Consider the following 14,014-nt stretch of genomic DNA (forward strand, 5'->3'; position numbering starts at 1 on the left):
TGCTTCCACATCTGCACTACTCATGTTTTTCACTCCTATAAAAATTTCAATTAATTAATTAGATAAAGATTAGATAAAAATTCAGATCTTTTTAACTCTGGTGGTAAGGACAATAAAGTGGGCCTGAACATCTACTATATTCAGCAGGCTCCACAAGACCTGAAAGCAAGTCATCCACATCTTGAGTGAGTGCTGTAAAAATTTAGACATTTGATATTCTAAATATATGCATGCATCTTTGTTTCCCCTCTGATCAGAATCTTCTTTTACAGAAAGCACTTTTTCAATTACAGTTACACAGAAGAGAAAGGAGGAAGTTGTTAAAAACATTTCCCCAACCTTCTCTACATATAGGGGTTATGCTATAGCATGTGCCTCTGCTTAAGCTCTTGTAGAGATAGGGATTCCATGTTGAAGATCAGGGTGGGTATTTCTCCTAGAAACTTTGTTGAGAGATGCTGCTCTGTTGTTGATTTCCCAACTGAGATTCTGGAGTCTGGATGGAGCAGCACTCTGGGTAACAAAACCAGAATAAACTAACAGTCCAGAGCTGACTTCAGTAAGGCCTCAGGGACTTGAAGAATACGGCCTCTCTGTAGAGCAGAACCCAGGAGCATCAATTCTCTGCACAAGAGATGCAGTATCCAAACCACCTCCACCAGATGAGAGCTATTCATGAGTTGCTAGAAGCAAAACTCTTTTGACTGTTCAACAAAATTCTAATTTTTATACATCCTTTTAAAAATCAAAGTTTAATTAATTTGGACCAGGAGCTAAAGGAAATATTTGCCTCAAATGCAGGTTGAAACTAGTTAGCATTCTTGGACATTATTTGTTCATTTAAATCTTATGCAGGGAAAATGACCTTCAATGTTGCAATATAACTGATGAAGCTGGTTCATGAGGTATGTGCAATGTAGGGTATTTTCACAATCCAAGGAATGATATGAATTTCAGTTAATTCCAGCTACAAAGAGATCACAGGCTTCCTTCATCCTGCCAGGTAAAACAAAAGCACTTTAGTGTTCACAGATAGAACTGAATGGAGGAAGAATGTGAAATATTGCTTGACTGCCAACTGAAAACACAATTTTTTTAAACCGCTTCCTGCTGCCCCTCAACTGGCAACCAATAATAGCCAAAGAATGTGCAGAAAAGAAGTCCAGCAACTGCTCACAATCCAGACACTGGTACCAACCTCCAAAATAAATCTGTATGAAACAGCTTTATCAACTACACTATCAGTCTAGCTTATTAGGATAAAAAATTCACCTGCACTCTCTACTTTAGTCTCCAAGAGGTTGATAGACAGGTGATAGACATTTGAAAGTCAGCTTTCCTTCCTCCTTTTTTCTTGAACTATGAAGTTTAACGTGGAACACTTTGTTGGCCCACAGCGCTAGGTTTTATAAGTATTTACCTCCAGTGCCAACATAACCTGAGCAGCTCTACACAAAATCAAATTTCAACAACTGAAAGGGTACTTAAACTGCAAGAAACTGCAGCCATCTTCTCTTACCCCCACCTTCCTATGATGGTCCACACTGTACACAAATATGATGCTGCTCCAAAGTAATATGCAAAGATGGCAGGATAGATAATCCCACTTCCCCATTAAAAGCAAAACACTCCCACGCAGCAGATAATGGGAGGGTAAGGCTGTGGAGGAGAATAAAAATTTTTGGTGGGTTATCACAAAAAAAATCTTTACTCTCCTGTTCCCCCAGGCATCACAAAATGTTTGAACCAAACCCAAAGCTCTTTGCCTTTCTCATCGTTTTTAAGCCAATATTGATTCTATTTTGGAATATCTTTTACCTTCAAAAGACTTCGCAAACAATAACTTCTGTATCCTAAAATTTCTCTGAGGAACAAGATGTCTAGAGCAGTGCTAGATACATGGAAGCTAAGGCAAAAAAATTCTGTGATTTACCTAGATTCATAAAGTAGAGGTCATAGGGCTGCAGTTTTGGCTTTTGAGATCCGTGCAAAGCTGAGCAGACAGTATACTTCTCCTACCTGTCAGGAAATTCTGCATGAGCCATTTTTAACAGCCAGTTAGCCCTGGGACACTACTCAATATGCTAGCAATAACAAAAGCAAGATTCAGTCTTTATTTCTACCGTGCTTTGGCAAACTTCAGTGAGTGAACAGTAAAGAGTCAAAAAACCAAACAAAGCAGTCTCATCATGTCTCTGCCAGACTCCAAACTACAAAAGGGCACAGTACCAGAAGAACCCCGAGAAAGGAAGAAGCTGAATAGATTATTTTTTTGCTGGGATAGATGAAGTACATACAGGTAACAGCAGAATCAGCTGGATCCACCCTGTTCTGTCTAAGCCACAGGTCCCTTTACAGCTCCTCTTCACGGAAAAATTTACCTCCCCTGCAACTGTTTTTGTTTCTACACAATGCTGAAGGTTAATGCCATTTGTTTCTGTACTACATTCGAACTGTATGTTACTGCATCTCTATTTATCTTTAAGATATTGTGACTGAATCAAGTCTTCCATTTGGTTAAAGATGTCTCCAGCTTTCAATATTTCCACCTGAATAACTGAGTCAGGGTGTGCACCCACGCTGCTATCATCACTTGGCTCATGGCTTAACAATGGATCTCCCACAGACACCTGAAGCCTGTCTGAAAGAAGCAAATAGAAATTTTACCTGAGTGAATGATCCATCCTCATTGCATTCTGGGATGAAGACTGCTTCCTGGGGCTTCTTTGCCTGTTCCAGTGCTTGAGCTCTCTCTAATCGACACTTGCTTTGGCCAGCATCTATGAAGAGAAACACAAAACCCACTTACATTGCAATCATTTGGCCCCTCCAAAAGCTATTAGATGCACCTAGCAGCTGGGGGGGGGAAAAACTCCAAACAAATAAGTATAAAGCATATAGGACCATTAGCTGCACATTCACAAAGTAGATATCAAGTTAGCACTCATGATGCCAAAGACAAATATGAACCTAGATAATCATACTATAACCCAGTTAAAGAAAAGCTTCCTATTTTCCTAGTCAATAGTTTTTATGGTCATCTAAGGACTCTGGTAGCTTCCTTCAACAAGTGCTGGATCATAATGTCTGTGCAGGGAGTTGTGTTTGCGTTAGCATTAACAGCCTGAAACTCGATGGCTGAGTATAAAGGAAGAATTCAGGCCCAGAAGAGAGCAATGTGGAAGAAGGGATGGCCCTATCAAAAATTCTTCTCTGAGCAACTCTCCCAGTAAGATGCTAAAACACCCAGTCATCCATTTGAACTTGCACCTTTGTGTGGTTCAGGTAAGGCAGACATGCAGTTTCCTGTGTTTTCCTGAAAGTCAGCTTCTGCCTCCAGTCCCAATGCTTAAAGCCAGGTGTTCATTGTAACTTCTTCGTATCAGTTACTCACTTTGATGCCAAGAAAAAACATTGCTCTGCAAGCAGAATTTGAAGGGGTTAAGATCTCAGCTCTTACTTCAGATGATGGCAGTGTGTAGCATGATGACCTTAACCCCTTCCAGGGCTAGCTCACTGTATACCCAGATAAGTTCAACACTGATGATTGCAGGTCAGAGGAGAGTTCTGACCTGCAGAGGATACAGATTGACTCAATTGTTTACATTTAAAAACATAAGGTCCAACAATACTGCTGTTCAGTCTAGAAAGCGAAGGAAAAGAGCAAACATCTGTTTCCATGGCACTCTGACACAGGGACTAGCACCTTCTTCCTTTTCCCATGAATCCACTGACCAAAGACTTTCAGTGCACAAACTAAAATTTGATCACCAGAATCTTTCAGCAGCACCATAAAGAGTGATCAAGACTGAATTCCCATTGCAAGCATGGAAATCATATTGGTTAGCGAAAAATCCCACTGGATCCCTGAACTTGACATATTCTGCTTCACAGATCACATGAACTTCAACAACAGAATCACTAGTATCAGCACTTAACTAGAAAGTCAGTCTGGGTTCTTAGATCAACTCAATTTATATTGCATGGCAATATAAGCAAACTTCCATCTAAGCATAATTAGATATAGAAATCAATTACAATGCTGTAAATAGTTTTGATAAATGCATAGACCAAAACTTTCAAGCTACATGTTTTATTTACTCATGACTCAAGAGACTAAGTTTCTGGTGTGCCAATACAGTTTCATTTTAAACATATCACATTACTCCCCAAGAAGGATTTCACAAGGTTTACAAAATTATGAAAATCAAACCCTTCTCTCTGAAAAAAAGTAAGGGTTCATAGCAATAGTCCCACAGATGCCAGTCACATAGGGACTGGGTTAGAAAGCAATAGTGCCTATATCAACTCTGCCACTGCCTACTGAGTGACCACAAGTTGGTCACTTCACCCCCTGTGACCTCATGTCACTTCTGATCCTACATCACTCATCTTTGGACTAATTTGTTTGGGGGGTGTTTGCAAAATACCCTTAGCATATGGAGCTTTGATCTCAGGTGAACCTATTAAGTATCTGAACTAAGAGCAAGATTGTTACAGAATGAAAAGACTTGAACAGAATTTACACTGTATTTAGAGAAGCAGTACTTATTTTTCTCGTTATCCATTATATAAGCTCTGACATGGAATTGCCTTTTCCACTGCTTGCCAAAGTGACCAGATGAACAGACCTTGTTTGCACATCTCCAGTGGAGGACAGTCCTGCAAACTGACCCTTCCAAACACGTGCTCTTTCAGCTGAAAAGGAAGCACAGGCAATGCTGCTAATTGTAATACCTATCACCTACAGATCTCCCATTCAAGCTTAAGAGTAATCTAGCTTGGCATTACAGAGGATATTATTACAAAGCCAGATGTGACTGCACCTTCTGTTTCGCAGCTAGCTGCTCTACTGAAAACACTTTCAACTTCTGCTTCACAGGAGACAACTAAGTAGCATTACAAAAAAAAAAAAAAATCAGCATAGATTATGCAGATGCGCACTTTGTAAGAAAAGAATTCATTAATTTCTTACGTGATAACCAAAGCACAAGTTTCCAAATGAAAATGTTTTGTAGTTTCTCCATCTGAGGATACAAGACTGCAGACAGGCATACCTCGCTCCTCTCCTGAACATAAAACCCAAGCATAAAGCACTTCCACAAAGCATCTACTTCAGTGCTGGCACACTCACAACTACATGACTGAAACTGGATGTTTCAGCGCAGAGCTGGTAAGAACAATCTTTTTGTGATATCTCCTGTAGTGCAAATACATTAGGAGTCCAGGCAGAGGGGAGACTGAGATCTTTGACCAATTTGTCTAATGCACAGAGAAACGTGCACATGATCAAGCCCTCCCTGTAAAAAAAGATAATATAAACACGTTACTGCTAAGGTAACTGTGGCTCTCCTGACAATTTTAACTGACATTTTTAGACTAAACTCTCTACTACCACCCAGCAGATCACACTTCATAGCATACCACCACTACACCACAGCAGTTAAGAGCTCATTGTTGCTCCTTTGCAATTCAACCCTTGGCTCAAGTGATGGTCACAAATCGCTGTAGAAGTAGAAAGACAGACAATTTTTCTCCTGTAAATGAGCACTCTGGACTGATTACTTTTCCCATCCCTCCCTCATTGATTTCCAAAGGTTATGCCAGTCTTTTTACACCTTTGATTTGGAACAACCACCTATATACCACATTGAGTGGAGAGATATGTGCGTATAGCTATCTTTCTTATCCATCTTCCACAGCTCAGTTCCAGTAAAAACAGGGCCTTTAATATCAACATTTTCCAGTTTGTTTTTAGAAGGACTGTCAATCCTTCTCTTCCTCACTCTACAGGTTAGTACGTTTATAATGTTTGCATCAACATGCAATTTCAGTGGGATGATTTCACCTTACTATTTTTGCTTTGTTAATTAGAAAATGTAAAATATTATATAAGTGCCAAGTGTTAAAAAGTAGCTGCCAAATAGATCACCTCAAATAAGATGCTTTTACTAAAGCCTGATCTGATGATGGTAGCTTCATATACCCTATTCTGCATTTTGGCTGCTTATGTCAAGTGTTTCAGCATTTTTTACTTTCCCATTTTTATAAATGTTCTCTGGAATATCAAATACCATGCTTATAAAAAAGAATGGCATTAATGCATTCCAGTTTCATGGTCCAGACAGACTAAATTGGACGTTCTTCCCTCCATTATATTAGGTGAAAAACCAACACAGGATTACTTTCTTTGAAAGCAGACCTGTTTAATTTTACTTTATCTTCAAACTTGGGACAGATTTACTGTAGCTAAGAAAGCTGGAATAAAATTAATTCTCAACCTGGCAGCTGGCAACTAGGAGACTTTTAACTACAAGTTATGTTTTCGATATCCCTGGCCTAGTCTGCAGAACACAGATGCACATAATTTTCAATTTTGCAATGAAGTTGGCTAGTTACCATAGTTGATCTTATCCACGAACAGTTTATTCAAACAGGACCACTGTGTCCCTCCTAATATACACAGTGCAATTCTGAATAGGATTCCAGCATCCTCTCTTCAACAGGCAGAGGCAGAAGCAGTACTGACATCACTCATCATAGTATAAAGACCCAAGCTATCCTAGTAACACCAAGTAAAACATCTCCAGGCATCCACATAATGCTAGCAGCAAATTGACACAATGCAACCACAGAAATTTATCTATTTAAACTATCTATTTAATTTTAATTCTACTATGTTTGTATCAAAAGCTCGAAGGGCAAAAATTTATCCAAGCTGCTTATTAACTATTTCTAGTTCCATTAGGTAACTGTCTCACATGTAGGCCAGGTCCCCAGCAGGCAAGAAGCAGTCCAGTTACAATAAGGTCAGCAGATTCATACCCATTTACTTCAGCCAATTATCTGTGTCTTTGCATAAAACAAGCAAAAATGGAATCTGAGCAAACTGCAAAACCATGCTCATCTCTTCTACAGGATATCAATAATTCCTCACTTTCCTCACCGTCAGAGTCCTACACCTGGAATCTCCAACTTCTCTCACACACACAGCATGGTTTAGGTTGTGAAGGTCACAACTGGAGGTCATCCGGTCCAACCTCAGGCAAGGTCCCTTGGAGTACACTACTCAGGATTGTGTCCAGATGGCTTTTTGATATGTCCAGGGAAGGAGACTGTAAAATGTCTCCAGGCAAATGTTCCAGTGTTCAATTACTTTCACAGTAAACATCTTCTTTCTCATGTTCAGGTGGAACTTCCTGGGTTCCAGTTTCTGCCCATTGCCTCTTGTCCTATTGCTTGGCACCACACCAAGAAGAACTTGGCTCCATTCTCTTGACACCCTCTCACTCATATCTTCTCCAGGATAAACAGGCTCAGCTCTCTCAGCCTTTCCTCACAAGTGAGATGCTTCAGTTACCTAATCATCTTCACAGCCCTCCTCTGGATTCATCCTAGGAGCTCCACATCTTTCTTAAACTGGGGAGCTCAGAACTGGACACAGCACTCGATATATGTGGCCTCAACAGGGCTGAGTAGACAGGTAGGGTCACCTCCCTTGACCTGCTGGCAGTGCTCTTCCTAATGCATCTCAGGACACCATTGGCCTTCTTGGCCACAAGGGCACACTGCTGGCTCATGGACAGCTTCTTGCTTACCAGGACCCTCCAGGTCCTTCTCTGCAGAGCTGCTTTTCAGCATGTCAGCCCTCAGCCTGTACTGGTGCATAGGATTATCTTCCTCAGGAGCAGGACCCCATACTTTGTTGAATTTCAAAAGGTTCCATTCTCCCCATCCCTTCAACCTGCAACAAGTCAAGATCTTTCTGAAGAGCTGCACAGCATTCTGGGGTATCAGCCACTCCTCCCGGTTTTGTGTCATCAGCAAACTTGCTGGAGGCACTCTGTCCCTTTATAGAAGTCATTGATGAATAGGTTAAACAATCCTGAGGCCAGTATCGATCCTTGGGGGACACCACCAATGACAAGCCTCCAGCAGACTCTGTATCACTGATTATGACCCTCTGGGATCTGCTGTTCAGCCAGTTCTCAAACCACCTCACTGTCCACACATCCAGTCCACACTTCCTGAGTGTCAAAAGCCTTGCTGAAGTCCAGGTAGACGACACCCACTACTCTTGCCTCATCTATCCAGCCTGTTGTCCAACTGTAGAAGGCAACCTGGTTGGTTAAGCATGATTTCCCTAACCATGCTGACTACTTCTAACCACCCCCTTTTCTGCCTTTCATAATGATGTTCTTTGCTCCTTCTTTGATACCTACATACCCTTTCTACTCCAGAGTTCCCTAATTTATTCAGAGTACACACGAAAACATGCTTAAATTTACAAAGTGATTGAAAGTGACATTTTAAATTTTACTGACTAACTGTTGCCAATGAAGTACACTTTTATTCATAGTCAAGGGATAATAAAGTAAGTTCAAAGACAAAATACATGGATCTAGCAAGCAGATTATAAGTGATTTCTAAATGTCATCTCCCATCCAATGAAAATAGTAGATAGAGGAGAAAGGTTATCTTCAAACAACCTATCAGTCAGGAGGATACCTGTCTTTCCAGAACATTAGCCAAAAGTTGCATTCATCTCCTGTGTCCCAGGATAAAAGCTGAAGACCCATTACAATTTCCACCAGTAATTTACAGATAGGTTCACTCTTCATAGTGACTTGTGATTTAAGACCAAGCTCTGTACCAGCAGACTTTCTATTATAAATCTAAAGGGAAGGTTTTTGAACAGTCCAACATTGCATTTTTTTGTAATTAAGTCAAACAGGTTCCTAGAAATCAAGCAGTTAACACAGAACTTAAATGTGTTTTAAGTTACAGATATCCAATATAACAGTCACTGCACAAATGAGTCTTGGCCAACTGTGAAGATTAACAAGTATTCATCCTTCATCCTTGCAAAGTTTAGAGGTATAACTCTTATTTTACATCAGATCTTATGATGTCTCCTGACAAAAGATGCAGGTAGGATTGCTTGGCTGTGTATTTTACACAGAGCTATACCATCCAGAATATCCTATACAGTGTCATCAGTGAGGCTCCATTTGTCATGGATGCCATAGTTTGATCACTTTAAGCTACTCCTAACTTCTAACCCTTTGAGAAGTGTGAGCGAGGGTTTGGAAAGAGCTCAGGTAATTTAGCACTGAACAAAATTCATTGGAAAGCAGGTGAGAAAGCTAGCAAAAAAAAATGAGGGCTAAATAAGGGTTATAGTTCCCAAAGAGCTGGCAAGATTTCATCTTTAATGGTCCTTAATTTTTTGAGAGAGAGCAGAGCATCAAGTTAAATCAAAAAGGTTCTGTTCTGACTATGGAAACTGTTCTATTTTCCTTGGCACAAGCACAGTTCGAGTCATTGGCATATGGCATTGGAAGCCTATGGTAATCTGGGGGGCAGAACCATGCCTTGTTGTCCCCAATATACTTTTACTTATTTCAGCTACCTGTTGTTTTCCCCCCTTAGAGAAGGAAGTTATAAATGCTCACTTCATAAGGGTAAGTTCCTGGATACAGTATCTATCACAACTTCATGTGACTGAGATCAGTGGCTCACGGGATCCCTTACAGTTCTGTGGGAGTTGTCCTGTAGAGCATCTGTCATGCAGGAAGAATAAAGGTTGCTCAGGGTAAATGTGGTGCCCTACTACAGTAGAAGGTGCTCGAACCCTGTTAGTAATACCTTCCTTTAGCATGGACGTTCCACATTTCAGATCTCATGTTTTAAGCATCTGAACAGTGCCAGTTTATATACCAACATCAGACACAGAGTTGCTTAACTAAGCCACTCTGTTCAAGGGAATGAAAGCAAAACCAGGAGTCCCACTGAACAGCTTCTTACTGTGATACTCAAAAAGGTATCACTTGCAAGAACAGTCTAACTGCTTCTTGTGCACTGGGAAGACAGCTTCTGAATTTCCAGTACTCAGAAAGCAGCCTAATTCAAAGGCCTTTATCTATGCTATGTGAGAAGGTGCCATAAACCAAACCAGCAGCTGTGACAAAAAAAAAAAAAAATCATACAAGTAAGCTTTTTTCCAACGAGAAACTGTTTATAAGAGAGCAATATTTGATGTCACGTTCATAATTCACCTGAAGTCTGTTAATACATTAAAAAGGGATTTCCATTTTAGAACAAGTAATTCCAAAGACAGATTTTTAAAACAGTAAAAAAGCCTTCATAACCAAAAGCCAGGCTTAAATGTATGCCCCTTTATCCTTTCACATGGATTTTAATGAATTTCTTCTGTCACTTTAACCCAGTGCTAAAAACATCTGTGCCATCTGCCCTCTGAGTCAATTGTGCTCTCAGATGGACTCTACTTGATTCTTCACTTCACTGCAGAAGCAAACCATTTGTGTGACAAGACACTAATACTCCTTTAAAAAGTTTCAACATCTTTAGATTACGCTGAAGAGCTGAACTAAGGGACAGTATTTGCACTTCTAGGTAGATGCACAACAGTAAATAGGTAAAAAAAAGCCAAGTAAAGCCTTGCATGCACTGTCTTAATTAGCTCAGCACAGAAAGGCTGTGTATGTCTGAAGAGGGTTTAGACATTTAGTGTGCATCACACATTCTTCCCCATATTCCTATCAGTCAAATATATCTCAGTTCCTCACCAGCACAGGTAGCAAGGAAGAAGTCTGCTTTCAGGATTTGATTTTGTACTTCCATGAAGCCAGTTGCTTCTGCCTGCAGACACGTTTCAGCCCTTTTTCAGTGATGCTCGTGTCTCCTTTGCCTCCTTCCACTGATAATTCAGCCAGCTCTTACTCTGCTGCCTAAATTCAGACTTGGATACCCATCCTCACATGAATGCCCAATTTCAATTCAGATTACTCACAGAGCATGGTACTAAGCTCAAGGGTCTAAGAATTCAGTTTCTTACAAGGTAGGGTTCCCAATCCTCCTCTCAGAGGTATTTGAAGTCCACCTACCTTTGCACCGGCCACGATGTGTCACGCTCAGACTTGACTCACGGCATTTGGCTCTCTGGTAGTCGCACATGGACTCGTATGTTCTGCCATCAGAGGCACACAGGGGTTTGGACTGGGACCTGGAGCAATGCAGGTTACACTGAGGGTCTCTGTCACGGTCGCTTATTAAAAACTGAAGGAAGTGAAAAAAAGGAGGGAGAAAAAAAATAGTGGTTTTGTTTGGTTTCCCAGAGCAGAGCATGGTCTATTTTTTTTTTAATGACAATAACAATATGGTCTGTAAGGCATTTTAAGCTACCTACCAAAGCTGACTTTGCCTGGAGGAAGCTTTAAATGAAACACATACATCTTTTAAAAAAATTAAGGGTCTTTGCCATTCCATTTTTTTTAATGAAACTGAAACATTACTCACTCTCCCTCACCTCTAAAAACATAAGATGTGCAAAGCCAAACACAACCCACACGGGAAGGGCAATACTGAGTCACAACAGCCCAACTTGCCCAGTACACTGTCACAAACAGTATTTGGTATTAGACAATTTTAGTCAGAGACACAAGAAACTTATCATCAAGGACAGAGGAACCCAAACAACCTATCAAGATTGGCCTCAGTAGTTAAACCACACATGTGGCCAGCTTTATATCACCAGCTATTTGTTTTTTAAAGCATTCCTTATATCATCTGTGGATATCACCTACAAGAGCATACCTGCACCCTCCCAAAGCCACCTTTTGTTCCTTCCTGATGACATCCAGCACAGCTGACAATTGCATTCCATGCATCTCACAACTAGTTGCACACTACATGAAAACCTAAGTCCTTTCAGAAATTTGAATTTGTCATCTTTCTAAATACTAATTTCTGAAAATTCTATTAGTATGCATCCCATTTTGTGTAAGTGTGGCACTCCTTGTTAGTCTCTTAATTCGAACAATGCCAACCTCCCAATTTCTCACCCCGACCATTTCCTCCATATCATGATCACTACTGTTTCCATTCTCTGAAGACAGCTTAGTTTCCGCCTTATTTTTGGAAATGGGGAAACCCACAATGCACATCAATGGGTCCCCTTCTTCTGTCCTCTTGTTTCCTGCAAATCCCAACATCTCATCTGCTGTACCCTCAGCTCTAACCTGAGCTGCCTATAGGGATACCCCAGTCTCTTTCCCAAGTATTTATTGTCTTCCTTAGGATCCCAGTTGACAATCTTCTTTCCATAAAGACCAGCACAAAGTTTTGGCAAGATATGATAGTAGCAGCCTGTCCTGCGTTACACAAAGATTCTGGTATCCACCTTTCCTTTTCTTTTTTCTCCAAATAGCCTTTTTGGCTTTTTGGGGTTTTGCCATCTTTAAAGAGGCTGAACTGCTGTGATTAATGACTCAAACATTCAACCACCTGCAGTGACTGCTCAGGTGCTTTAAGAGACTGGACTGTTGGTGCTCATGGTTCAATCAGTGTGCTTTGCCAATGGTGTGCAAAGGGGCCTCCCAGGACAGGGGCTGAAGACTGCACATCTACCACCTCAGGCTACAAGCTGGGTACTAAACAAGACAAACCCTGCAAGGTCGGGTAATGTTTCCTTTCCCTTACACGGATGACTCACTCAACTATGGTAACTCCCTGCAACATTCACATCCAGCCTGAAAGTATTCATCTCTTGTTGATGAGCCACAATAGGCCATAATGGACTCACACTGACACAAGACAAGCTGCATCATCTTAGAAGGTATCAAAGACTCTCCAAGTATCCCATCATCTAGTGTAAAAACCCTCACCTCATGGCTTCCCTCACCCACGTGTGCCTTCCACCACCAGATCTGCAGTTCACAGATCCGGACTGTGACTTCCACTCTGACAACCACCACTTCAACAGACAAACATCGAAATTGCAACAACCAAGTTTCGTTGCTGGATCCAACCAGTGTCTTGCAGGTCCTTCCAGTCACCTGGGGAGTCCACAGCCCTGCTCCAACTGCCCGCACCAGCACTGCAGCCTCACTCCAGCCCCACCCAAGCATCTGCAGGTACCAACTCATAGCTATCTGCTATTTCCTGCTAGCACTGACTCTTCAACTGTTCCTGCCAGGTTTTCCAAGCCTGAGAGAAGGGAACCACATGGAAGGGTGGCCATCCTATATCTCTGTCTTGTGGTCAGAAGTGTTTTTTCTGGGTGGGGGAAGCCAGCTGCCATTTTGATTTGGTCCAATGGATAGGGCTTGGCAAGTTTCTCCTCGTTAGCTGGTTTAAACCAGTTTTAGCAGTATTGTTATTAGCATTCTTCTAATTTGAATTAAGAGCTATTTGCTCCCTTTTTCTCTCTCTCTCTGTTGGCATAAACAAGGGTACTGAATCCAAGGAAGGAGACCTGTCCGAGGTCTCCATCCCTCCAAATTGTTTTAAACTGAGACAGCCCTTTTCACTTCCCATGCTACCTCTCCTAGTGGTTTAACTATCACCCAAACACCTGCTCACAGGAAGGTTTCAGGAGACTCTTCAAAGAAGTTATATGAGGATTAAGCAAATAAAAGGGAAGGTAAACCTGCCTTGCACTTCCCCTTCTCTAGCTTCCACTTCTAAAACCTCTCACAAGCCTGGGGGGCACCACAACTGCTCTCTAATGCACTGATATCCCAGTTTGCTGTCAAAGCAGGTATGAGTTTAGCAGCTCAGAGCTGGCTGGCAAGTGGGCACTGACTGACACCCTGCCTGCATGCACAAAACCATAGCTCTCCAAGTGTGTTGATAGCTGGATGCCTTACAGGGAAGTATGAGTCATTGCCATAATCACCTTGGTGTTACAGTTTCCTACAAAGCTGTCTACTCAATGCTAGGAGGTTAAAGCTGTTGAAAAAACATTGCCTGAAGCCTAGTTTGGGTTGGTTTTTAACCACTCCGAGAACATGCATCTCTGAAATTTGGTTGTTGGTTTGGTTTTTTTACATTAAAAAAAAAAATTCTTCACCCCCTTTCTCCCCCTGATTAAATGAAAAACAATTGAGAAGTTTCATACTGCTGACATGACAGCTGGGAAAATAAACAAGGTTTGCCTTTTTTTTTTTTTTTTTTTTTTTTTTTTTTTTTTTTTTTTTTTTTTTTTTTTTTT

General features: G+C 41.1%; 1 protein-coding gene across 1 annotated transcript in view; it reads right to left on the minus strand.

The window, feature by feature from the left end:
* Nucleotides 1-14,014, minus strand: part of SMOC1 (SPARC related modular calcium binding 1) — a 135,837-nt gene that overhangs the window by 79,541 nt on the left and 42,282 nt on the right. The window contains exons 3-4 of the mRNA XM_027879729.1: nucleotides 10,908-11,079; nucleotides 2,668-2,780 (exon numbers count right to left, since the gene is read on the minus strand). Of these exons, the coding sequence (XP_027735530.1) occupies nucleotides 2,668-2,780; nucleotides 10,908-11,079 (285 nt within the window). The remainder of the gene's footprint in view (nucleotides 1-2,667; nucleotides 2,781-10,907; nucleotides 11,080-14,014) is intronic.

This window comes from Empidonax traillii, unplaced genomic scaffold (genome assembly GCF_003031625.1).
Source record: "Empidonax traillii isolate 1590-97213 ecotype Southwest subspecies unplaced genomic scaffold, ASM303162v1 scaffold56:size2478089, whole genome shotgun sequence".
Classification (NCBI taxonomy): Eukaryota; Metazoa; Chordata; class Aves; order Passeriformes; family Tyrannidae; genus Empidonax; species Empidonax traillii.